The sequence below is a fragment of the Babylonia areolata genome, chromosome 20, assembly GCF_041734735.1.
Source record: "Babylonia areolata isolate BAREFJ2019XMU chromosome 20, ASM4173473v1, whole genome shotgun sequence".
Lineage (NCBI taxonomy): Eukaryota > Metazoa > Mollusca > Gastropoda > Neogastropoda > Buccinidae > Babylonia > Babylonia areolata.
The window spans coordinates 6058090-6085132 of record NC_134895.1 but is presented as its reverse complement, the minus strand read 5'-3'; the positions used below and the strand labels follow the sequence as shown (position 1 = coordinate 6085132).

Below are 27043 nucleotides of genomic sequence, written 5' to 3'. Positions count from 1 at the left end.
TACTTTTTGGTTCTCACTTCTGTAACAAAATGTGAACTGCCATAGACTAGAGAATTTTTATTGTGCCGGGCTCCGGTCCGACTTTTGGATGTACCGCGCAAGCACGGAACTTGGGTCGGCTCTCGATGGCGCTTGTCAAAATAAGTTGCACGTCAATACACTGGATCACAAAAACCCAACCATTCTCGTGTTGTATGTTATTGTAACGTTTATAATTGTGCACAGCCACGCCACATGGTGGCAGCGGTGGGATGGTGACTGGTAGGTTTCCTAACAAGTGAAGGTACGTAAAATATCTGATCTTTTGAAGCGAAATCTATCAACACAAGACTCGAACTACGTCATTGCCATTTTGTTACATCAGCGCGTCACAAATAGATGGTGTTCTGACACTGAAAATTGATAGTAAATATTAGTTGCTCCGGTGCCGGACGTGGCATCATGTTGGTCGTTCGCTGAACGAGCGCCGACTGGCCAGGTCCTCAACATTAGGTTAGGATTAGGATAGGTAGTGCTCTCCCTAGTTCGTTGATGTAAAAGATCAAGATCAATTGTCAAGAAACGGACCGAAAATCATGTCGTTCAAGCCTCCTACTAATTTTGACTTTACCTCTCCTGAGCAGTGGCCTACTTGGCGACAACGATTCATGCGTTACCATACTTGCACAGAACTATCAAGAAAGTCGTTTGACATTCAAGTTTCTTCTCTCATCTATAGTATGGGTTCAGAGGCTGAAAAGATATATTCAACATTTACTATCCACACAAACCATTGTGCTGATCAAGATCCCCCTGACCCACCAAACACTACATTTGATGATGTTGTCAAGATGTTTGATAACTACTTCACGCCAAAGAGAAACATTATTCACGAACGCGCAGTTTTCCACAAGCGTACCCAGCTCCCAGGTGAAAACGTGGAGACATACATTCGTGCACTGTATGACTTAGCTGAACACGCTGATTTTCCAGACAAAGAGTCCATGATTCGTGACAGAATGGTTGTAGGTTTATCAGATAGAGAATTGTCAGAAAAACTCCAGCTACAAGCAGACTTAACCCTGAAAGATGCTACACAGCTAGCACGACAACATGAACTTGTGAAGCAGCAGTTGACTTCACAGCGCCCTTCTTCGGTCGATGCAGTCCGTGGACAGCATGGACGCCACCGTGGTGGTCACCAGAGAGCAGCCCAGGGCACAGCCTCACACAGCGTCACACCTCGAGGCCAGCATCGTAATCCGCGTGGTCGCGGCTCCCACCGTGGAGGAGGAAGAGGTGGCAAATGTAATAGATGCGGGAGAGATGCACATCACAAAGAAACTGATTGCCCAGCGAAAGGAAAAGAATGTCGTCATTGTGGAAAATGGAACCACTTCGCCATTGTGTGCCGAAGCAAAGCAAAAGAAGCCGACGTCGTAGAAGATTTGACAGACAATGAAAACAACAACGAACAACGTACGTTCTTCCTTGGAGCAGTGGACAGCAACATCCCAGCATGGTACGCACTACTCGATGTATGTGGCACACCTTGCAAGTTTAAGATAGACACTGGAGCAGACATTACTATCATGTCCCACAGCCAGTACAAGAAGCTTCATCTCGCTCCACCGCTCACCCCTGCTAGAGCTGTTCTGAAGTCGCCGGGTGGTGTTCTGAAGACAGCAGGCCAGTTCAAAACTGATGTGAAGCTGCATGGTACAAATGACGCCATGTCACTGCACGTTGTCGTTGTTGACGGAGATATGGATAATCTCCTGAGTCGGAGTGCATCCATTGCACTGAATCTCATCAAGCGCGTTGAGAGTGTTGAACAAGAGATCTTTGGAAGCATGTTAGATGGGCCGCCAGTCTGGTGCCAGCCAGTGAAGATAGCCCTGAAAGAAGGAGCTCAGCCTTACAGCATTTCAGTCGCACGTCGTGTTCCCATCCCTCTCCTTGATAAGGTGAAAACAGAGCTAGAAATGATGGAGAAACTTGGAATCATAGAAGAAATCACAACGCCAACAGATTGGTGTGCGCCAATGGTTCCAGTACAGAAGAAGTCAGGCCAGATTCGTATCTGCACGGATTTCAAGAAGCTGAACGAGGCAGTGAAACGTGAAAGGTACACCCTGCCCACATTGGATGACTTGCTGCATAAGCTGAGTGGTGCGAAGGTCTTCAGCAAGTTAGACGCAACCTCAGGCTTCTGGCAGTTGCCGCTAGATGAAGAAACGGCAAAGCTTACCACCTTCATGACGCCAAATGGGAGATATTTCTACAAAAGGCTCCCGTTTGGGATCTCGTCAGCGCCAGAGATTTCTCAGAGAACAGTTGAAGAAATCCTCAAGGGCATGGATTGCGTACTCTGCTACTTTGATACCATCCTCGTCTTCAGTGAAGATGCCAACTCGCATGAAAAGCACCTGGACGACGTCCTCAAGAAACTGCACTCCCATCACCTGAAGCTCAAAAAAGAGAAATCACAGCTGAGACAGACCGAGATCGAGTTCTTGGGCCACATCATCAGCGGAGACGGAGTGAAACCCGACCCAGGCAAAGTTGAGGCACTGATGAACATGCCAGACCCCAAGAACGTTACAGAGCTGCAAAGACTCTTAGGTCTCGTCAACTTCCTGGGCAGGTACGTCCCAGATCTGTCATCAACACTGAAGCCAGTGACTCGGCTCCTGGAAAAGGACACAGCATGGTCATGGGAAGCACCACAACGTGAAGCACTGGAGAAAGTGAAAGCAGTACTCACCTCTGCGCCAGTACTTGCCTTCTTCGATCTGACCAAACCAACAACAGTGAGCAGTGATGCTAGCAGTTACGGCATAGGCGGAGTCCTACTCCAAGAACATGACGGAGTCCAGAAACCTGTAGCCTACTGTTCACGTACACTCACCAACGCTGAACGCTCATACGCCCAGATTGAAAAAGAGTGTCTGGCAGCCGTCTGGTCATGTGAAAAGTTTTCCAGATATCTCGTTGGCTTGGAATCCTTTCAGCTCCAAACTGACCACAAGCCCCTGGTGCCCCTGATAAACACAAAGGACCTCCAAGACACTCCTTTGCGTTGTCAGCGACTTCTCTTGAGGATGATGAAGTTCAATCCGCGTGCATTCTACGCTCCTGGCAAAGATCTAGTCGTCGCAGACACTTTGTCCCGTAGCCCATTGTCTCATGCGTCCCAGAAAGAAGATTTCCAGGAAGTTCGTCAGGACATTGAAGCACATGTCGACTTCGTCAGGTCAACGTGGCCAATGACAGATAAACGTCTGGTTCAGATCGCAGCAGAAACAAGCCGTGATAAGAGTTCTCAGCGCAGCAGTTCACTACACAGTTGCTGGATGGCCCGTGTACCAAAACGACGTAGGTCCAGAACTACAAGAACTGTACTCTGTGAGAAACGAACTGAGTGTTCACAATGGCCTCCTGATCAAAGCAAGCAGAATCGTGATACCAACGTCAATGTGCGCTGAAATCCTTGATAGGATACACGCAGGTCACCTTGGTATCCAGAAGTGCAGAGAAAGAGCAAACTCCTCAGTCTGGTGGCCTGGACTCGGCAGAGAGATTGCAGACAAGGTACAGAAATGCACCTACTGTGAACAGCGACAACCATCGCAGAAACATGAACCTCTCCAGCCTACCCCTCTCCCAGATCGCCCATTCCAAATGGTCGGAACTGACATTTGTGAAGTGAAAGGCCAGCATTACTTAGTCCTGATTGACTATTTTTCTCGCTACATTGAGATTGCCCACCTGCCAAACATGACAACTGACACTGTCATCAGTCGGCTGAAAAACATTTTCGCCCACCATGGCATACCAGAAACGCTGATGTCCAACAATGGCAGGCAGTTCACCTCGGTAGAATTCCAGAAGTTTGCTGACAAGTGGAATTTCACTCACTGCACAAGTAGCCCATATTTCCCAATCTCCAACGGAGAGGCGGAGAGAGCGGTAAAAACTGCCAAACGCATCTTGGACCAAGAAGATCCGTTTGAAGCTCTCTTGTCGTACAGAGCGACACCTACAGGCCCAACAGGGGCCAGCCCTGCAGAACTCGCGATGGGACGTCGACTGCGAACCACCCTGCCTACCCTGCAGTCGAACCTGGAACCTCAACTCTACGACAAAAATGTCGTCAAGCAGAACGATGCCAAGGCCAAGTTCAACAACAAGAAGAACTTTGACAAGCATCACGGAGCCGTCTACTTGCCCGAGCTCCAACCTGGAGACCATGTCCTCCAGAAGCTGGACCATGAGTCCCGATGGTCCAATTCAGCTCGAGTTGTCAGTCAGGTTGCCCCCAGATCCTACCTGATTGAAACCCCTGCTGGTACCCAGTACAGGCGAAATCGCAAACACCTTCGCCTATCCCACTCCCTCCCTGCAAGTAGCTTTACGCAGAACGCTACTTGTCCTACTCTCCCACAAGTGTCTGGACATCAGATTACTGTTCCTGGTCCAAAAGTCCCAGTTGAAGCCAGTCCCCCAATCCAGGGACACCCCGAGGTCAATGTCCAGACCTGCCCACCTGATCCCTTACCCCCAGCTACCCCAGTGGCTCATTCTGAAAGGCCACCTCGCCAGGCAAGAAGCCCTGCAGCCAGCCAGCCGAGCCCGCTGCCCAGCCAAGCCGGTCCTTCGCCTGAGACGTCGCCGGTTCCAGTCAACCCGAAGTGGGCGTGCTGTTGTTCTTCCAGCACGCTATAGACGCTGATGCAGCCATGCCGTGCCGACGTGGTCAACGCACCATCCTTGATCAACGCCGAGACCAGATGTCTTCCCGAGGGCATCGCTGAAGTTCAAGTTCTAAGTGAAATGAACATTCATTGAGATCTCCCCTCTCGGTTATCACAAAGACTCTAAAAATTAATCTTAGCATTATTCGTGAATGCTTTTTGTCCATTTCATTGAGGGGGAGATGTGCCGGGCTCCGGTCCGACTTTTGGATGTACCGCGCAAGCGCAGAACTTGGGTCGGCTCTCGATGGTGCTTGTCAAAATAAGTTGCACGTCAATACACTGGATCACAAAACCCAACCATTCTCGTGTTGTATGTTATTGTAACATTTATAATTGTGCACAGCCACGCCACAAGAGCTAATTCATTCACATCTCACATACCTGTGACAACATATAGATGATTATCTATGCAGGGTTCGGTTTACCCCTGCGCCATTAGCGCATTGTCCTTGAAAATCCTGCAACCGCTCTCTCTAATGAGTGTTACAAGCCGCAACGCTTTACGGTACCCGTGCGCCACCGTGTTAACATTTTTCCGTGGAGCTTGGTATACTGCAAAAACACACGGCGGAGAGTGGAGCGTCGCATTGTTTTCGTATGGCTGCCTCTGATTGGTCAATCACGCTTGCTTCTGTCTAATCATCAAACACTCACTTTCGCTAGCTTGTTGATCTCGATTTGCTTTCTGGGAATTCTCTGGCGGACTTTGCAGAGTAATTTCAGAGGTTTTGGGCAAACTTTTGGAGTTTCTGGGCAATCATGCCTCCAAAAAAGAAATTGAAACTTGTTCCTGGGCAATCAGTCTTGTCATTCGGTCCGCGCCCGCTCGAAACAGCTATCGAACATGAGTCTAGCAGTGTTGAGACAGAGTTGTGTGTTAGTGATACGGATCAGCCACGGGCTTCGACTTCGACTGACCAAGGTAAACTGACGAAACCTAAAACTTTTCAGACAACATGGCTAACACTATATCCATGGCTGAGATATGACTCAGATAAGGGGCACATGTACTATAATTTGTGTCGAAAACACGCTAAAACCAACAGCCTGGCAGCAGGGACAGATAATTTTCGTACAAGCACCCTGACGCGCCATGTAGAGGGCAGTGATCATCAGTTGCTCATAAATGCCCCAGCTGAAGCCGCCAACATGAAAGAGAGGCAGAAAAGTGCACTGGGTAAAAAAGAAGAAGCTGTGGTGGTGGCATTTAAAGCAATGTTTTGGTTGTGCCAAGAAGGACTCCCTCTTCTGAAATTTCGATCACTTGTGAAGCTGCTGATCCATCTCAAGGTGCCAAATGTTGAACACTTGTGTTGCAGAGAGAACATAGACTACACCAGTGACTCATCAGCAGATGATTTCCTGAAAGTATTGTCAGATGTGATTGATGAGAATATTACAGAAAAGGTGAAACAGTCGCCAGTGATCACCATCTTTGTCGATGAAAGTACTGATATTATTGTACATCATAAACTTGCCATCAACGTCCGAGTGGTTGATCCACTGACTCTACATCCAAGCACTTTCTTCTTGACTGATGTGCGCTTGCATGAGGGTACAGGAAGAGGCATGTTTGATACCATCAAGAGTGAACTTGACAAAAGAGGGATCCCTGTGACCAAAGTTTTTGGATTAGGGACTGATGGGGCATCAGCAATGACTGGGACAAAGACAGGTTTGACTGGGCAGTTTCTGAAGGAAAATCCACACTTGCATAACACACACTGCAGTGCCCACAGGGTAGCGTTAGTATCAGAACAGGCAGCCGATAAAGTACCAGCAGTCCAAACCTTTTGAGACACTGTCCGCTCCATCTACTACTACTTTCATAAATCGCCTGCTAAAGTGGACGGGTTGGAAGAAGTTCAAAATCTGCTGGATGAGCCAGTGCTCCGCTACAAGGAAGTGCATGCCATACGCTGACTTTCATTCTTTTCTGCCCTGGAAACCATCTATTGCACCCTGGATGGTCTCCTGACATTTCTTGCATCCCGAAACGGAAAGTCAGACCCAAAGGCAGTAGGGCTCTCAAAAAAGATAGGCCAGGAACTCTTCCTTCGTATTGCCTATGGTATGATGGACTGGCTCCAGCCAATCATGGCTCTCTCTCAGTTCTTCCAACAAAAGGACATTGATGTCAGCATCGTGAAAGTGAACGTGAGAACCTGTGAGGGATCTAGAGAACATGAGAGACGACATCAGTGACCTTGGGCGGCCTAGGTATCTGGATGTGCTTTCAAGTGACCTAGAGGACGGTGTATTCAAGGGTCATCACAAAGTTGCCAGAAATGCTGCACACTTTGACACAGTTAAAACAGCCTTTCTGCAAGCCATGATCGATAATCTAGAGACCAGGTTCCCAGACACAGAGAAAATGGCACAGTTCTCTATTTTTGGCATGAAGCCTCTGCAGTTTGTGGCGGATAGAGACTTGGAAACATGGGGGAATGAGGACATGCAGAAAATTGCTGACTTCTACTGCAACTCTCAGCAGCACAAAGGGCCTGATGGTACAGTGTATGTTTCTCAACCTTACCTCAAGTGCGAGACAGCTGATGTCCTGAAGGAATGGATGAGGTGTAAGACTATTGTGAAGCACAACCGTTACCCCACCCACACTCTCTCCTCTCTGTGGGGAGCTCTGGCCAGCCTTCAACAAGATGGAAGTCTTGACTGTCCACACCTGATGAAGCTAGCTGCTCTAGTTCTGACACACCCAGTCCACTCATGCGATTGTGAGAGGACATTCAGCACACAAAATCTGACCTTGACCTCCTTGAGGAACAGACTGTCGAGTGAGAAATGTGACTAAGTGATGAGGATCAAGATCGAGGGGGGAGACATGGACTCCTTTGACTTTGGTGCTGCAGTGCAGAGATGGAGGAACTTGAAGTACAGAGCTATTTCTGGGCAGGACTAACTTCTGTCCGGTACTGGTATGCCCTGAGGAATGAAGTTTGCTGCTGTGGACAGTGATAGTTACCTGACATGCCACTGTCAATATTTTCAGACTTTCTTTCATTTATTCCTTTGGGAAAGGATTGATTAATGATGGACCTATAATTTTCAGTGTAAAAACAGGTGATTAGGACAGTCACCTACCTTTTATTTTGCTGATGATTTTCAATAAGACAACAGTGTGACTCTGGAAAGGATTGATTAATGATGGACCTATAATTTTCAGTGTAAAAACAGGTGATTAGGACAGTCACCTACCTTTTATTTTGCTGATGATTTTCAATAAGACAACAGTGTGACTCTGGAAAGGATTGATTAATGATGGACCTATAATTTTCAGTGTAAAAACAGGTGATTAGGACAGTCACCTACCTTTTATTTTGCTGATGATTTTCAATAAGACAACAGTGTGACTCTGGAAAGGATTGATTAATGATGGACCTATAATTTTCAGTGTAAAAACAGGTGATTAGGACAGTCACCTACCTTTTATTTTGCTGATGATTTTCAATAAGACAACAGTGTGACTCTGGAAAGGATTGATTAATGATGGACCTATAATTTTCAGTGTAAAAACAGGTGATTAGGACAGTCACCTACCTTTTATTTTGCTGATGATTTTCAATAAGACAACAGTGTGACTCTGACACTTGTGTCTACTGTGTGCCATGTGCTGTGGTTGACAGATCAGTAACAGAAGCAAAACAGGACTGGGCCTTTCTCTGGTGAGTTAGTTTATATTTATTTATAGACTGATCTTGCTTGATACCCTAGAAAAAATATCTGCCTGTCTCCCTCTTTACACACACACACACACACACACACACACACATACACACACTGAACAACTGCATACACTGACATCATCATATTTTCCAATTTCTTCTTTTCAAAAGCATTTATTATTTGTTTTGAAAAGTTACAAACGAATTATTAACCACTGTCATTGTGTGCATCTTTTTATTTTAAATCAGCTGTAATTTTCGCCACTGACAGATGGGGCCCATTGAAATTGGGAGGTAGGGGCCAAATGCCCCATGATCATTTTTTGCCAGGCTGAACCCTGTCTATGTATAGGTAATCATGTCTAGTTTGGCAATATACATTTCATCCCATTTCTGCTACATGTACTGCTGCAAGTATATTTCGTTATTTGTAACTCTACCTTTTCAGAACTATCCTGTTTGATATTTGGGCAATATGGAAGCATCGCAACAAACAGCATACAAATTGTGGAGGGTGGTGTCCATCCAAAAGTGGAAAGGGAGATCCTAATAAAAATGCATTCCCAGAATATGTTTGCCAGCAAATCAAGCCTGTGTTTGAGGTGCTCACCCAAGACTCCCTCCTGAATAAATGTGCGCACGGTGGGTCACAGAACACGAACGAGAATGTGCATAACATCATCTGGCAGCGGTGCCCCAAAACTTCTTTTGTAGGCAGGAAAAGACTTAGTCTACCTGTAGAAGATGCCAGTGTTGTTTACAATGATGGGGAGAGTGGCAGACTTAGCATTTTTAGTGAATTAGGCATGTCACAAGGGCACTATACAAAATTATGTTTTGAGGAGCTTGACCCTGCACGCATCGTAGCTTCATTCATTCAAGCAATGCCTGCGGTGAAGGATGCAAGAAGAAAAAGAACATATGAAGCTGCTCAGTTAGCTGAAGAAACTGAACAATTCTACTTAGCAGGTGCCCATGAGTAGCCTTGGTGAGTGTTATGCATGCTGTTAACAGTCTTGCCTAACTTTTGTTGTTTTCAATCTTTTAAATGCTGTTTTCTCAGTTTCAGCATTTTCGGAGAGTATGGTTACTAATGTCAGTCTAAAATCCACATTTTTTGTCATATTGACTTGAAATTTTCTGCACAGACTCATGATACATGTGGCTTTAAAATAGACTATTTCTAAAGGTGTTAGGTAAGAGAGAAGTGGGTTTAGAAATTTTCAGTTTTCAAGTTTGTCACAATCACACTGTGGTCTTATGAAGTGAGATAGAGAGTTGGTTTTAGTCTGTTTTAAGCATCTGACTGTGTTCTATAACTGTGCAAAGTCTGAAGTCAATTGAGTTAAAACTTTAGAAATTATGCTGACATTTGATAACCAACCCATCTCGCGACCACACGTACATTTGTACAGTGATCTAAAGAAAAAAAAAAAAACAAAAAAACTTAGATATATATAACAAGATTTTTGTTTACTGGCTCTAAACGTATGATAACCAGACTGCAAGTTCACCAAAAATCAACAAAATCAGGAGATATTTAGAATTTGAAACCTAAAAACAAAAATGAAGAAAAAATGTTAAAAATCACCTAACAAGCTGGCCTTAATAAAAAAGATTATACCCGTTTCATATATATATATATATACCTCTCTTTTTTATTTTTGTTATTTTTAGATGTATGCATATATCAGTCTCTTTCAGTTTAAACTCTTCTTCTCCATCTTAGTTATAGATATATATATAATTATGGTCATAGAGCACCACTCTCTCTTCCTTTTTATTTTAAAAGTCTCAACGTGCCTTTTTCATCAGTGTTTTTGTGTGTGTGTGTGCGGGGGAGGGGTGTGGGGGTTAAATCCACATGCACAATTATTGATCTGTATGCTCTCAAATGGACAATTGATTTTCTTTGATGTTCCATCAATGCTTAGTGACTTTTTTTTTTTTTTACACTGATGATTGATAATTTCATGCAGGCGCTCCATGTCAGGTTCATCATTTCATCATGTATTTATTGAATGGTTCAATTTTCTAATTTTATGAAATGTTAAGAAAAGAACCTTCTTTGAAAAGGTGGGGGAAAACAAACAACGCAAAAAAAAAAAAAAAGGGCAAGTCGTCTCCAAAGAACTGAGACTCGTCAAGAATCATTCTTTTTCTCCTCACAAAGCCTGAGGTCACAAATATTGGCAAAATTCTCAACACGCAAAAAGATAAAGTGCCAAGGACTGTCAACAGATACCAATTAACCAAGATACCAAGGTGATGTTTACAACTCCAACACTGGCCACTTCACAGCTCTATAGGACGGGACCAACTTCTTCACTGGAACAACTGGTCATACCCAGCCAACAGTTGCCATATGGGGTGGGAGGTGATGTCTTGCTGATGACATCAGAACTGGAGGAGGACAAAAACTACAAAGTCTTTGCTGATAATTTCTTCACAAATTTGCCTCTTGTGAGTGCCTTGAAGGCAAAGTCGCTGTGGTTTGTGGGAACCGTCCACAGCAACAGGTTGCGCCGATGCCAGTTAGCCAGCGAGAAACAGCTGAAAAGTGACAGTAGGGGTTTGCACAGCTGCCAAGTGAACAGCTTTCCAACACTGTGGCTGTTCATTGGTTTGACAACAAAAACGTGGACCTCCTTTATTTATATGTGGGCATTGAGCCGCAAAAACAAGTCCAGCGATGGGACAAAAAGGAGAAGAAGTGGGTGCCAGTACCACATCCAGCCATTGTGACGGAGGACAACAAATTTATGGGAGGGGTGGACTTGCTGGACTCATTGACAGCTCTATACAAGTACGTCATGAAGTCACACAGGTAGTATATGTACATTTTTCTCCATACGCTATCACTTGTGTCAACGCGTGGCTGTGGTACAAGCGGCACTGTGAGCTGTTGAAGGAAAAGCCCATAAGTTGTCAGACTTCCAGAGTGCTGTGGCTGATGCTCTCATCAACTGCAAACAACCTGTTGGACATCCATCAGTGGCATCTGCTGCATCACCTACACCTCCACCCCCAGCCAAAGTCATCAGGCGAGCACCAGTGACGATGTCCACTTTGACAACATGGATCACCTGCTGAAGTGGGGACCAAGGGGCTGCTGCAAGCAGGGACACTGCAATGGTGAAACGCATGTCTCATGCATTAAGTGCAACGTGTTCCTGCGTGCCTGAACAAGGACAGAAACTGTTTCGTGCTTCTCCACAAAAAATAGGACAGAAAAAGACAAGTGCCCACTGTACCAAATATGATACACGATTTTTGTGAGTGCTGCTATAGGCCCGGCGTATCCAATTTGATACGGTAGCAAATTTCAAGACTTTTTTTTTCGACTTTTTTGCTTTAATATGATCATAATGGAATGTTTTATAAAGTTGTATAATTTTTATTAAGATGGTTCTATGAGCTGGCTCTAGAGGGTTAAACGAAGTATTTCATTGCCGATCACTGGCGTCAAAAGCACCGCCAAGCGGTGCTGACACAGGAGCTGTCCGTTGAGTTTTCTCTTGAATTTTGACATAAAAAAATCTTTAGAAGCAGATTTTATAGATGATTTTTATATAGTTGGAAATTCAGGATTTTCAGATACTTAACTGTTACAATTATATTACATATCGCTAAGTATTAATTGTTGTAATGTACAGAAATGATACATGAACTCGTTAAAAGCTCATTCATTCAGTGACTCTTTTTGTTTACAGTTTTTAACTACATTATTTTTGTAGAAAATGGTTTAGCTTAATTAAGAAAATGCTTGTCTCTTGCAGTTTTGTGAGATATGTAATATGTCTATGTCAGTTCCCTGAGCCGAAAGTCAGACGCCGCTAAATTTGGTCAAACAAAACAAGCTTGGCCCCTCAAGGCTCGTGGCCGGTTTCATGAGTCGCTTCACGGCGCTAGCTTTGCGGTTCGGCAGAACTGAATATAAGGAGTGAGCGAGTGCCATGCAAATTCAGAACTCTCCTGGTCTGGAAGAATGAGAGAATAAAAGAAGAAAACCAGCACACTGCCTTCCTGTGTCTATCTTGCCTGGCTGCAGCTCTCTTCTGCAAACACCTACCTGTCTTCACCTTCACAAACACCACCTTACCACCCCATCACAACTGGCACTGCCAGCAGGATTGAAGCTGGAGACAATCCAGGAGGGAGCCTCAGACTAGGAAGAAGACAGCTTGAGAAGAAGAAAAAAAACAACCTGGCAAGAATGACGGTCCCGGAACCCAGCAGTCATCCTCTCTAGACTCTGCGCCCTCACAAACTCCAGAGATTCTCTGAGGATGAGGGTGCAGAGGAATTTATAAGGGAAGCCACCCTGATGTTGCAGCTCCAGCCCATGACAGACTCCACAGCTGCTGGCTGGATCATCAGTGCACTGGAGGGCAGGGCACAACAGGTCCTCTCTATGGAGGCAGGGGACATCAACATCCTGGCGAAAATGTTCTCCATATTAGAGCAACACTGGGGGGGAGCAGAGTGACTCCTCCACTCTTGCTGGGGCCTTCTTTAGAAGGCAGCAGGGCCTAGCGGAGTCAGTGGGAGAGTATGCCACAGCCCTGCACGTCCTCTGGACGAAGACGAACGCTGCCAGCAGCGACACCCTCTCAACTGCCATGCTGCGAGACACGTTTGTCAACAGCCTGCATCCTCCCTCACTCAGACGGGACCTGAAAAGACTCCTGAGAGAAAGACCAGACACAACCTTCGCCGACGTTACCAAGAAGGCGCAGTGCTGGATGAGAGAGGATGGAGTCCTGGACGCTGCAGTGGAGTGGACCACTACCACCGACTCCAGTACCCTTCATCGTCTCGAAGAATGCATTACAGCCCTCAAAGCAGAGAGAGCCACCCTGAAGCAGCAACTGCAGGAGCAACAACACGCCACCATTGCTGCCATGCAGGCGTCCTACCAGGTTGACCCACCATGTCAAGCCGGACTACCCTGGGCCTCGAACACCAACTAGGGCCTTCCCCACCAAGACAACCGCCAACAATCACAATGACAGGGCCTTACCTGTTGGTGGTGCAGGCGCCAAGGCCACAGAGAGGCAGACTGTAGGGCCAAACGACAGTATAGGCAGCGGTAGATGGCCCAGCAAGATACCCAGCAACTTTGAGAGCAGCAGGGAAACTTCTAACCCCCGTTACTGCCATCAACCAGGCAACGGGGGGCAGGAAGAAAACCAAGCTTGCTAAACAGTGTCCTATGGCTGACATCAGCATCAATGGGAAACCTGTGTCTGCCCTTCTAGACACTGGCAGTGAAGTCGCCACTGTCAATGAGACCTGGGCAGCTGAGCACCTGATAGACCCGAGACGGGAAGACTGCCACATCAGACTACGTTCAGTGAATGGGGCAGAGGTCCCCTATTACCCTGTCAACATTGTGGTCTTCAACACCCTCTGCCCCAGTGTTCCAGTTCTGGTAGTCAAGGACCAGGGATCCGTTCATGCAGGTCTGCAAAAAGCAACTGCCGGTTCTCTTGGGGATGAATGTCCTTGACCCCTGCTTCAGCAAGTCTCCACCAGATCTTCCCCCCCCCTGCCTGAAACCCGTTGCCAAAGACAACAGAAGGCAGCAAGTGTCCACAGCCCACGTAGCCACTCGCCACTGTATCCCATCCAATTCCATAGCTACTATCAAAATATCCAGTAGCTAATCCAATACCCCATTCCACCTTCTACCTGTCTTCACCTTCACAACCACCACCTTAACTGCCCATCACACATAAATACCATTAACCAAAATAAACATCAATTAGTTGCTTGAAACTTTGCATCTGTGTGCTTTGCTTTAAAGGTAACAGCCCTGACTTGCTGAGAATGCACAAGGTGTGAAGTGGTTTTGCTTAAGGACAGAGAATGTTTAACATAATTCCACAGTTATGAACTTAACAGTGGAAAACATGTTGAACACACTGAGCTTCAGCAGCAATATACACTTGTGCATATAATTTACATCAAAGAATTTCACAGCCAGAAGATCATTGTTGTCGTGTCTATACCTAGATAGTAATACAAGGGAAATAACTACTATAAAGAGTCAAAGGTCACAGGAAGCGTGACGATATATCTGGATCAAGATGGTGGATTAAACCGGTGTAAATATTACCAAGTGTCTGTGCAATTTGAATGGTAGCACATGATAACAACACCAAACATCCACGCATACATACACACAAGATACAGATAAGACAATGGCGATGAGTATAAACCTTCTAGGACGACCACAAGCGTTTGAAGCGGTAGGTGACGCACAAACTCTTAGCATCAAGTGGACTTCGTGGATAGAAGAGTTCGAAGCCTATGCAGACAGTGTTGGTTTATTTGTCAACGAGGACAGTACAGACAACGTGAGGCAACAACGTAGAGCACTCTTGCTATATACGGCAGGCAAGGAGGTGAGAGACATTTTTGCAAATCTTCCAGACAAAGGAACAGCAACAGAATACGATGAAGCAGTGACGGCGCTGACAACACACTTCAGAGTGAAACCAAACAAGACATTTCAGCGACACCAGTTCAGAAAACTAACCCAGAATGACACGGAAACTGTTGCTCAATTCGTGGGTAGACTGAGACTGAACGCAGATGGTTGTGAGTTCGATAATATAGAAGACCAGATCAAAGATCAAGTTGTGCAAACAGTGAAATCTGACAGATTGCGACGCAAACTGCTAGAACAGGGAGATGAACTAGATTTAGCAAAGACTCTCAAGATTGCAGCAACACATGAAGCCGTAGATGAACAAGCTAGACAGATGAAACAAGATCATTCGGGTGGAAATGGAGCAGTGGCCAGAATACACACTAATAGTAAAACGAACAGTCACAAAAACAAGTCAAGCAAAGGTGAGTGCTATAGATGTGGTAATACTGATCACTATGGCAGTAACCCAAGTTGCCCTGCCAGAGGCAAAATATGTCGCAAATGTGGTGGAGCAAATCACTTCCAAAAAATGTGCCGTTCTAGATCTAAGAGAGAAAGGACAGATCATCGAGATGCTAGACCACGGAAAAATAAGAACCAAGAGGAAGGTAGACAGCAAAGTAGAGGAAACAGAAATCGAGTGAATCAGCTTGACGCAGAAAACTCAGAATCAGAAAGCGATGAAGAGACGGTCCATGTATTCATGACTAGGGAGACTACCGTCAGAGACAGTAAACTCACTATCCAAGTAGGAGGTGTGCCTGTTGACTGTATTGTTGATTCCGGATGCGACATCAACATCATCAGTGAAAAACTGTGGTCAAAACTGAAGTCAAAGAACATTGAACACAAAATCAAGAAATGCACCAAAAAGCTGTACCCCTACACATCAACTACACCACTACAGACAGTATGTTGTTTTGAAGCAGAAGTGTGTGCTGGTGAAAATAAAGCTATAGCCGACTTCATTGTGATCAGAGAAGATGCAGACCCGCTGCTTTGCAGAAAAACTAGCATGGAGCTAAATGTACTTCATATCGGACTGAATGTTCAGAACGTGTCAGCAGATGAGAACGAAGACATCAAGACTAAGTTCAAACCACTGTTCACAGGGTTTGGAAAGCTGCAAGGACGCCAAGTCGAGCTCACTGTAGACCCCAAGATAAAGCCAGTCGCACAACCAGTACGACGAACACCATTTGGACTCAGAACCAAGGTAGAGGCCAAGATCAAAGAACTTCTCAACAGTGACATCATCGAGCCCGTGGAGAAGCCTACTCCCTGGGTAAGCCCGGTAGTGATCGTGCCGAAAGCCAACAATGACATCCGTATGTGTGTGGACATGCGACGTGTCAATGAGGCCGTTCAGAGAGAACGCCATCCAATACCAACAGTTGAAGAGCTACGGCAAGACATGGCTGAAAGTAGAGTCTTCACAAAACTGGATCTGAAGATGGGCTACCACCAGCTGGAGCTACACCCAGACTCACGAGACATCACTACCTTCGTTACACACTGTGGACTTTACAGGTATAAGCGATTGGTGATGGGCATCAATGCAGCAAGTGAGATATACCAACATGAAATAGCACAGGTGTTACAAGGCATCCCTGGTGTGGCCAATCTCTCAGATGACATCATCATACATGCGCCAGACAGAAAGCAGCATGATGAGCGACTGCAGCAGACACTCCACAGACTCCAAGATGCAGGTTTAACACTGAATCCGGACAAGTGCCATTTCAGAAAAGACGAGATTGAGTTCCTCGGACACAAGCTGACTGCCAAAGGCCTTGACCCTGCAAAGGATAAGGTTGAAGCTGTGATCAACGCCCGTGAGCCACAGAACATCAGTGAAGTGAGGAGTTTCCTTGGGCTAGCAAACTACTGCGCACGTTTTATCCCAAACTTCGCGACATTGACTGAGCCCCTACGCAGGCTGACCAGAAAAGCTGAAAAGTTTCATTTTGGCCCAGAGCAGAAAGAAGCATTCAAGTCACTGAAAGAAGCCCTAGGTAGTGCAAAGACATTAGGCTACTATGATCCCAAGGCGCCAACTCAAATCATCTGTGATGCTTCGCCAGTTGGATTAGGTGCAGTTCTAGTCCAGAGACAGAAAGAAGGAGCCAGAGTCATCAGCTATGCAAGTCGAAGTCTGACCGCTGTAGAGAAGAGATATTCGCAGACAGAAAAAGAGGCTCTTGCAATCGTCTGGGGATGCGAGAAATTTCATCCCTACATATACGGACTGAACTTTGATCTTCTCACAGACCACAAACCTCTCCAGACCATCTTTGGCCCCCGCTCGAAACCAAGTGCTCGGATCGAGAGATGGGTACTTCGACTCCAAGCCTACCAATTCCGAGTCGTGTACATCCCAGGAAAAGCCAACATTGCTGATCCATTGTCCAGACTCTTGCCTACCCAGACCCCTCCACCATTCTCAAACGTTTCTGAAGAAGCTGAAGAACACGTCAGATTCGTCACAAACAACGCAACGCCATGTGCTGTGACAACGGCTGAAATTGAAAAAGCATCAGCTGAAGACGACGAGCTGGAGACAGTCAGACAATGCATAGAGACAGGACAGTGGCACAATTGTGACAAGCTGTATGCTGCTGTGAGCCATGAACTGTGTACTGTTGGCAACATAGTGCTGAGAGGTTCCCGCATTGTGATCCCCAAAACATTGAGACCTCGCATTCTGACACTAGCCCATGAAGGACATATGGGTATAGTTGGAACAAAACAGAACCTAAGAACCAAAGTTTGGTGGCCCGGCATGGAGAAACAAGCCGAGAAATACTGCAAGACCTGCCATGGCTGCCAACTGGTAAGCCGAGCTAACCCGCCTGAACCAGTGAAGAGCACCAAACTACCAAACGCACCATGGGAAGACCTAGCCATGGACTTCCTAGGACCGCTGCCATCAGGACACTCAGTACTTGTAGTCATTGATTACTACAGCCGGTACTACGAGATTGCCATCATGAAATCTATAACAGCTGAAAAGACTGTGGCAGTGTTAAAGACAATATTCGCCAGACATGGAATGCCGCTCACAATACACTCTGACAATGGGCCGCAGTTCAAATCTGAAGTCTTCGCAGACTACATGAAAGACATTGGAGCCAAACACATCAGAGTTACACCAAGATGGCCGCAAGCAAACGGTGAAGTTGAACGCCAAAATGAATCGCTTCTGAAGAGAATGAAGATCGCACAAGCAGAGGGAAAAGACTGGAAGGATGAAATTCTGAAATACTTGCAAGTATACAGAGCATCTCCACATCCTTCAACTGGAAAGAGCCCAGGAGAATTACTGTTTGGACGCAAAATCCGAACAAAGATTCCCCAGTTGCCCAGCGACTACATTGACCAAGAAGTCCAAGACCGTGACGCTGAAAGGAAAGGACTTTCAAAGTTGAATGCTGACCAGAAACGAGGAGCGACTGAGTGCAACATCATGCCCGGAGACACCGTCCTGCTGAAAAGAGACCAGAAACAAGGGAAGCTGGACACAACCTTCCTGCCAGAACCATATGAAGTCATCGAGAAATCAGGCAGCAAAGTGACAGTCCAGTCTCCAAGCGGTGTGAAAATCTCCCGCAACTCATCCCATGTAAAGAAGTTTCACAGCCCAAGTAGTGATGAGCCCAGCAGTCCACGGGAGGCAACCCAGTTCACCGACCTTCCAACAGCTGACAGTGAAAACCCACCCCATCCCCAACCCCTAGCAGAGGCCCCACTCAATTCCAGACACCCTACCCCATCACCCCCCAAAACCTGTACTGCAACCCCAGTCCGAAAATCGGAGCGCACAAAGACAAGACCCAGAAAGCTTGAGGATTATGTGACAAGCTGAGAGTGAGAGACTGGGAATGAATGCGTGTGTATTTGGATTAGTAGAACAGATAGTTCATTCAATGTGCTTTATTTTAATTTCATTTACTACAGTGATAATACTCCGACTGAATGTTGGACATTGATTTATTTTAAGAAAAGGGAGAGAAAGAAGGAGAGAGAAGGACAAACTTTGAACGAATGTGAGAATGCGTAAGAAAAACAGACATTGAAAGAGTTTAAGATTGAAACTCAAGAGACAATGCTTTCATTTTTTAATTGTTGTATTTAGAAAGAGTTTAAGATAGAAAACTCAAGAGACAATGCTTTCATTTCTTAATTGTTGTATTTAGTTTGTCAGAAGTTTTGAATGAATATGGGTGAACATAAATTTGTTTGTAATTAATTTCTTTAATGTTTATGTTTTTGAAATACAAAACAAATTCAGACATTATGAGAGTGAATCACAATGTAAAGAGTTTCCAATTGATTGAGTATTTTTACATAGGAAGATAGTATTTCATATCTAAAACAATTACTAATTCTGTTTGAGATCTGTTGGGTAATTTTAAACTGATTTTAAATTAAAGTAAGGGAGGGATGTCGTGTCTATACCTAGATAGTAATACAAGGGAAATAACTACTATAAAGAGTCAAAGGTCACAGGAAGCGTGACGATATATCTGGATCAAGATGGTGGATTAAACCGGTGTAAATATTACCAAGTGTCTGTGCAATTTGAATGGTAGCACATGATAACAACACCAAACATCCACGCATACATACACACAAGATACAGATAAGACAATTGTCTCATCTCTTCTTTTTAAAAAGTGATGTTACTTATAGCCTAGAGGTCCTGGTGTCCCCTGGGGAAATCGAAGATGATGGAAGCAGTGATACAATGCATGAATCAAGTTGTCCACACTGGTCGCCCTTTCCAGCCTCACGCACCACTTGTCACAGACGTCATCATGGTGAAGACCTCCACAGCTCAGCTAGGGTCATGGACATCGTTCATGTCTCCTGACACCAGCACTGCAACATTTTCAGCACTAATCTTCAATTTCTGTTGCTGCTGCATTCTGTATACAACACACACAGACACACACATCCAGGCCTCAACTCTGAAGATGTGAAATACAAAAGATATTCAGTCAAGAATCAAGATCACAAGAAGAAAATCTATCAAACCTTGAGTTTAAATAAAAATAGGTTTCAGAATTACATAAAATTAAAAATACATCAAACTCAAACACCATATTCTGAATATGAATCAATAACGCTGTGCAATAAATTTGTTAACTGTACAGTGTTGCAAGCACACTCATGCTGAAACTGAAAAATAAATCCAATTGGGGTGTAGTGTAGAAATACTGGAAAAGAGAAAAACCCTAGTTTTTCACGTCTCCAGTTGGGCCAATCCCACGTGCATTGCAGTCCCTGGTGTATAAGCCCAACATGGCACTGCCCTAACCTTCATTGAACTTATACCGTAGATCAAAATGACAGCTTGTGGAGCTCCTGTTTGAAGGATGCCAAACAAGGAATCTCAGCATCTGTGGCTAGTTGGGAGTCCCACGGAGCAAACTAAGACTTGGAAAAGTTCAGTTCAGTTTCAGTAGCTCGAGGCGTCACTGCGTTCGGACAAATCCATATACGCTACACCACATCTGCCAAGCAGATGCCTGACCAGCAGCATAACCCAACGCGCTTAGTCAGGCCTTGAGGGAAAAAAAAAAAAAAAAATGATAGATAAGCTTACACAAAGAAAGAAATAAATAATAACTATAATGTAAAAAAAAAAAAAACCCCAAAAAAAACAAACTTTCTTAAAGCATTCTGGAAAAACACTTTCTTAAAGCATTCTGGCCTCGATGCTTGACCTAGTTCTTGTTGGTATCAAGTTAACAGCTGGTCTAATGTCCACAATGCTGTTGATGACCTTACGGAGAATCGTTAGTTCAACTTTCTGTTGTCTTCAGCGTGTGACTGTGTCTCGGTCTTCAAGTTCAAGCATAAATATGTGACAACGCTTTGTTGTGGTATATGCTGGTAATATACCTGGCCGTACACTGCCATAGTCTGTTAGTCTGTGCTTTGTAACTGAATTCAGTACAAAAGCACACACTTCGCAGACTTTGGGTTGTTACAGTTTCAAACAATTTCAACGTTCAAAAACAGTAACGCTCTCTCTCTCTTGAGAGTACTCCATGCGACCCCACCCACTTTTTAAGCAGCAGCACTCCCGGAAAGAACCAGGCCTGATCTGATGTATGGACAGGGACAATACGGAAACTCTGGGACTATATGAGTTGTCTGAGACTAAACGGCGTTTGTAGCTATGCATGGACCTGGACAATACGAAGTCTCAGTCTAAAGCTGGGACTAAACCAGCCCAAATTTACACCCGCGAAAGAGCAGGCGGACGGGCCATTGTCTTGGCCTATTATCAAAACAAATATGGCGGCAGTCATCTTTCTCGCACACAATCGACGGAGGCAACGCCGAAGACCACGGATTTTCAGGGACAGAAGTCATCCAATGGAAATTTATGATGATCGCCAAATCTATAAGAAGTTTAGATTCGATCGTCAAACCATCTATGCTTTGACAACCGAGATTGAAGATGAGCTCGAGTTTCCAGCAGTTAGAACAGGCTATCTCGTCAATACATAAGGGCACCAACCCAGCGACAAGCGGACAACAGCATGGTGAAGTTTTTCAACATGTGTGGTTTCCCCTGTGTATTTGCTTGCATCGATTGTACTCATGTGGCCATTCAAAGGCCACATGAGCAGGAGCACGAATTCATCAATCGCAAGAATTTCCACTCCATAAATGTTCAGGTAAGTTTGTTTATTCTCAAATCACATATACGTTTCGAATGATATACATTACTTATATTTTGGCATGTTCTCTCTTCTTCTTCTTATTTGTTGTTGTTGTTTTATCATTGTTTACTTATTGTCGTTGCTGCTGCTGTTGCTTTTTTCTGTTTATTATTACCAGTTTTGTCAAAATCATCATTATTAATGTTTATTTCTTTACAGGTCTATTTATTTTTTTCTGAATTCCAATCATACATATTTTATTTATTTATTTTTCCATTGATGTGTTAATTATTCAATAAATGTATTTATTTTTATTCGCTTACTGATAAATATCATTAAACTTGTTAACAACTAGGCCTACTTCAAGGCCTGCCTTGCATTTTTGGACTGAATTTCGGCTGCTTACCTTTACGATTCTTTTATGTCGTGTTAATATTGTCTGTTGAATATTCTGTGACAGCCTGTATTTCCTTTTCGTATTGCACTTTAGAGCTCCTAATGACAGTTTTGAGCTTGTGGATGTTTATAGATGACTGGAACAAAACTGTGAGTGAATGTGTATGGGTGGATGTGCGTTTTTGTATAAGACACATGGATTTTATAGTGTGTGTGTAAGAGAGAGAGAGGGGCGGGGGTGGGGGGTGGGAGGGAGGGAGAGAAAGAGGGAGAGAGAGAATGAGAGGTTTAAACATAAAATAAATTGGGTTGCATGTGAGTGTTGTGTAACAAGAAGGGCAAAATGAGAAAGTGAGTGTGTGATACTGTACATGATGATAGATATATTAAATTTGGCTGCAACGTATTTTCTTTTTTTAACCTGTAAGTCTTAGTTTTACAAAGTGATTAACTGTTTCAGGTGGTCTGTGATGCTGACCTCGTGTTCATGAACGTGATTGCCAGATGGCCTGGGTCAGTTTATGATGCTAGAATCCTTCGTCTGTCTACACTCTACAGGGATTTTGAGAGGAACCAGAGACCAGTGGATGGAATCATCCTCGGTGATAGCGGGTATATGTTGAGACCTTGTCTGATGACCCCAGTCAGAAATCCAGCCACAAGAAGGGAAAGACAGTACAACTTCTCCCACAGTTCAGCACGTACAGCTGTTGAAAGGGCCATTGGGGTCACCAAACAACGTTGGCACTGCTTGCGAGTTGGACATCGTTTTCAACCTACAAAGGCCTGCAAGGTCATCATTGTCTGCTTTATGCTGCACAACAAGGCAAGGCACTTGCGTCTGCCTCCACCTGCGGGTGATTCTTCTGATTCATCATCCAGTGACAGCAATGATGACAGCGCTGACGAAGACAACGAACCCAACGTTGGCAACGAAAGAGCAAGGACAGCAGCTGGGAAAGCAGTTCGAGACAGGATTATTCAGGAAAATTTTTGAAACAGGTACTAAGTGATACACACACAAACAAGTGAGAGAGAGAGAGAGAGAGAGAGAGACAGACAGACAGAGAAATCTTTTCCAGTTTTAATATTTTATTAAGATGACTTGTCTTAAAGTCAGTAAATAAAGCAAACAAAAACACAAGCACATGGATCAAAGAACACACTCACACACACACACACCAGTCTCAAATGTACATATATGAAGCCTGGAAGTTATACAAGCTTTCTGATTTGGTCAATGGCTCAAAGAAGATGAGATTGGAAATCAAATTCGGATTTCTAGACCACAAAGCAAAGAAATAGGAAAAAAAGGTACCTTGAATTAGAATAACAGTCTGACACTGACATTGTCAGGGTCATAGAGAGGTCAGTGTCATATAAAGATCAAGGTCAAATCAAGGTCAATAATTTCACTCTGATTCGGAGAAAGAACGCTTCTTTTTACCTTCACTGACCTCCTGTTCGAGGAGTTGAATCTTTAACTCGAGTGCTTTTTTCTGCAGTGGAAGCATTTCCCTGCGCTGTTTGGTTTCCTCTAGTGCTTCCTTCATCAAAACCATTTGCAACTCATTCTTTGCAACTTGGCTTGCAACATACTTATCCCAGATGCAATCTTCATCTTTTTCAGCTCCATGCAGTAGTTTACGTCTGGCAGTCTTAGCCTGTCCACGAGCGGATTCGACACGTGGAGGTGTGCTGGCTGGCCTTTCTCTTCTACTGGCTGTTGATGTACTGGGCTGAGGTGATCTGGCTTGACTTGCTGGCTGTAAAATGTGTGGTGTTGGAACCGCTATATCTGCAAAGACAAAGCACTTCAATGTACTCTTCATTTTTTCATGGTTGACAGTGAGAGAGAGGGGGGGAGAGGGGGAGAGAGAGAGAGAGGGGAGAGAGGGGGAGAGAGAGAGAGAGAGAGAGAGAGGGGGGAGAAAGAGAGAGAGAGAGATCAGTCTTTTGACTGAGTATATGATATCTGTGTAATATTTTTTTCTCAATTCATTTCCAATTATATTTCTTCTCTCAAACATTTTCAACAATACCATGTTAGTAAATGGTACTGGACAAATTGAAACACACACATACCCTCCCCAACACGCACACATACACTCATACGCCTTGCACCTTTGTATTTGTAATGTAATATGTTTCAATGAATTATAACAATCTTCCCTTTTGCTTCTCTACAAATTATTTCATTCAGAACCACTTCAAAAGTGTCAGTCTTTTACCTAAGGTTTGAAAAACTGTTCCAACTGGGAATACTTGGCTTTCACCAGCAGCTGTGGATTCTGCAATGGGCACTGTAGGCATACAGACAGAGCATTATTTAGGTCAGAGCATCATTTAGGTCAGAGCATTATTTAGGTCGTTGTCATGTATCATAATTTGGTAAATAATTATGTAATATTCAAAAATTAAAAATTAGTAAAAAAAAAAAAATGCAATAGAATAAGTTTGCAGCCATGCAGTTCTCTCTCTCTCTCTCGGTCTGTCTCTCTCTCTTTCTGAATCACTGTCCTATCCATCTGTCAATCTTAGTGTCGGGGGTGGGGTGGGGGGGGGAGTGAGGGGGTGCTGTCAGTGTGTGTGTGTATGTGTATGCGCTCGCACGCGAGCGTCAGTGTGTGTATGCATGTGTGTGCACGGATGTGGGTGTGTGTGTGTGTGTGTTGGGGGGTTCTTCATTATGTATACACTTCTGCATGAAAACATTTTCCTTTCATTTATGTGTGTGCTATTAGTAATAGATGTAGATTAGCAAGGACAGATTGGAAGAATAGGCAATGCCTAAAATCTTAATCCTTGAATAAAAACGTTTGAGTTCTGAGTTCTGTCTCTGTGTCTGTGTGTGTACGCACGCGTGTGTGTGTGTGAAATATGGTATCACATAAATTTTAGTTATGATAATAAAATATGTATGTTTCTTTGAAATTTTCTTTTTACAAAGAAAAGTAGTGTTTATTGTGTTACATACCAAACATATCTTGGGAGCCTGGTGACCCTTCCAAGGTGGTAGAGGCTGAAGCACCAGTCCATGTGTCACATTCATTAGCTGTCAACAGAATCATGCACAAGATGTCAGAAGTGTTCTACCACGCCCACACAGTAACACAGTAAACAGGGCTCCCGATAACGTAGAAACGGTACGTTTTCACGTACACATTAGGTAGAATCACGTATTAAAAACTGAAACTTGTGCGTGAGTTTCACCCTTTATGAAACAAATTGAAACAAATTGAGGGGTGAGAACACGTATTATATTTTATAATCATACCGTAAAGGGTGAAGTTAAGTGGGCCTTGCGCTTCTCTCGCGCAGACTTCGAATCTATCCCCCCGGCCCTTGTCCAACGCCCGATCTCTCTCTCTCTCTCTCTCTCTCCATGTAGATCTAAATATAGATCTGTGGTGTGTGCCAGGCTGCCAGCCAGGCACTGTTAGGCCTAGGCCTACCACGCCGCATTGCGCTTGGCATGCTGACTGGCTCAGCTTGTACGAAGAACGGCTTAGCGAAGAGCATCACCATGGCTGGATTAGAGAAGTTCGGTAAAATGTTATCAATATATTTCTTTCTTTGTGCTGACTGTAAGGAATCAATAGCACATTGAAAAAAAAAATTCACTTCAGTTTCAAGTATCGAGTGCTGTGTTAGTGTGTAACAGAGAGTTACTCACACAGTCACACACACATGCACACACTACTGTATATACAGTGATACTTGCATGCACGCGCACCACACACACACATACACGCACACACTACACACCAGTCACAACCCTTTATAATCTCCGACAGGGGGTGAAAAAACCCTTTAAAATGTCTACCCAGAGGGTGAAGCAACCCCCTATAAAGCCAAAAAATCAGGAGCCCTGAGTAAACATTTTGACCTCAACCCCCCACCCCCCACACACACACACCCGCGTTCTGCCCCAAATCACGCAACACCTTTCCCCAGCCCACCATTTACATGTAAATTATTGACTGTTACGTCTAAGGTTGAAAAGTGAACTAATGAAATTGTTACTTACTTCCTGATACTCCTGTGGTCAGGTTGGTGTTGGCACCAAGAACTCCCAAGACCAAGTCTTCAAAAGGCAGGGGAGGTGGCGCCGGCCCTCCACCAGTTTTAGCTGTTTCTTGCTTCTTTTTGATGACGCTCGCTTTCAAATCCTTCCATCTTTTTCTTACTTGCTCGACAGATCTCGCATTTCCACCGACAGCGTTCACTTTCTCTGTGATCTGCATCCGAATCTGTTGCTTCTTTTGGTTTGTGACGGCTGTCCCCAGTGCAGACATCAATATTGCTGCCTCAGCTGATATCTCCTCCATCATCACTTCCATTTCTTTATCGGTAAAATTGGTTTTTTTTTAATCGTTTGGAAAGCGTCTCCATCTTTCACGATCAAAAACACGGTGCGCATTGAACCGGAAATGACTCACTCGGAGCGGTTATTCCCCGTCTAAAAATAGTTTGACCTCGTAGGCTCAGACTAATTGTCGATTGTCTCAGACCATAGACACTAGAATTGCTCAGACTTTGTTGTCTGAGGTGAAGTCTCTGTCCATACATACGATTTTCCGACTTCCCGAAGTCTCAGACTTTGAAGTCTCAGACTTCGCAATAGTCTGAGACAAAAATTGTCCCTGTCCATACTCTGGGCCAGTCCTAAATCTAGAAGATTGGAGGTATTCACCCTGTAAGCTTCCATGGGATTGCCGAAAAAAAAGCAGATCAAAATCCCAAAGTTCAGCAAGCACCTGACAATTTATGGAGGTTATTATCAGCGGAAATGCGGTAAATTCGAACGAAAACACTGTAGTCCTATTTTGCGCGTGCGTTATTTTTCTCCCATATGACTTTTTTTTTTTATAATACCAATACTGTGATAAAGCTGCCATAATAAATTGTATTTTTGTTTTCGGGAAAATAAAAATAAAACAAAACAAAAGTGCGAAAATTGCTCTTCTTAGCAAAACAAATGGATATGACGTTTAAAGTTACTAAGTGCATCGAAGCCCGGTTAGCTCAGTCGGTAGAGCATGGGACTCTTAATCCCAGGGTCGTGGGTTCGAGCCCCACATTGGGCGATTTTTTTTTTTTTTTTTT

The 27043-nt window shown here is 44.4% G+C and overlaps 3 protein-coding genes and 1 non-coding gene across 6 annotated transcripts; 3 read left to right on the top strand and 1 right to left on the bottom strand.

Annotated features, from left to right (window-relative positions):
- The first annotated feature begins 3759 nt into the window (after window positions 1-3759).
- Window positions 3760-6069, top strand: LOC143295111 (uncharacterized). Its single transcript, XM_076606673.1, has 3 exons — window positions 3760-4337; window positions 4444-4673; window positions 6059-6069. The coding sequence occupies exons 1-3, from the start codon at window positions 3760-3762 to the stop codon at window positions 6067-6069; spliced, it is 819 nt and encodes a 272-aa protein (XP_076462788.1).
- Window positions 6070-6545: 476 nt separating this feature from the next.
- On the top strand, window positions 6546-9800 carry LOC143294950 (uncharacterized). The gene has a single exon (XM_076606470.1). It carries the CDS (start codon window positions 6925-6927, stop codon window positions 7549-7551), a length of 627 nt encoding a protein of 208 aa, XP_076462585.1. The 5' UTR covers window positions 6546-6924; the 3' UTR covers window positions 7552-9800.
- Window positions 9801-19193: 9393 nt separating this feature from the next.
- On the bottom strand, window positions 19194-26374 carry LOC143294948 (uncharacterized). Of its 3 annotated transcripts, none has more exons than XM_076606469.1 (5): window positions 25965-26374; window positions 24912-24989; window positions 24166-24237; window positions 23392-23732; window positions 19194-19742 (listed from the first exon to the last, which is right to left on the bottom strand). In XM_076606469.1, the coding sequence occupies exons 1-5, from the start codon at window positions 26275-26277 to the stop codon at window positions 19722-19724; spliced, it is 825 nt and encodes a 274-aa protein (XP_076462584.1). In that variant the 5' UTR covers window positions 26278-26374; the 3' UTR covers window positions 19194-19721. The 3 variants fall into 3 exon arrangements, 2 of the variants coding, with proteins under 2 accessions (XP_076462584.1, XP_076462583.1); XR_013056973.1 differs by having other exon boundaries at window positions 19200-19742; window positions 22413-23732; window positions 25965-26373; XM_076606468.1 differs by having other exon boundaries at window positions 19627-19742; window positions 23382-23732.
- A 577-nt stretch (window positions 26375-26951) lies between these two features.
- On the top strand, window positions 26952-27024 carry Trnak-cuu (transfer RNA lysine (anticodon CUU)). Its single transcript has one exon. It is a non-coding gene; the product is annotated as a tRNA-Lys (tRNA).
- The last annotated feature ends 19 nt before the right edge of the window (window positions 27025-27043 follow it).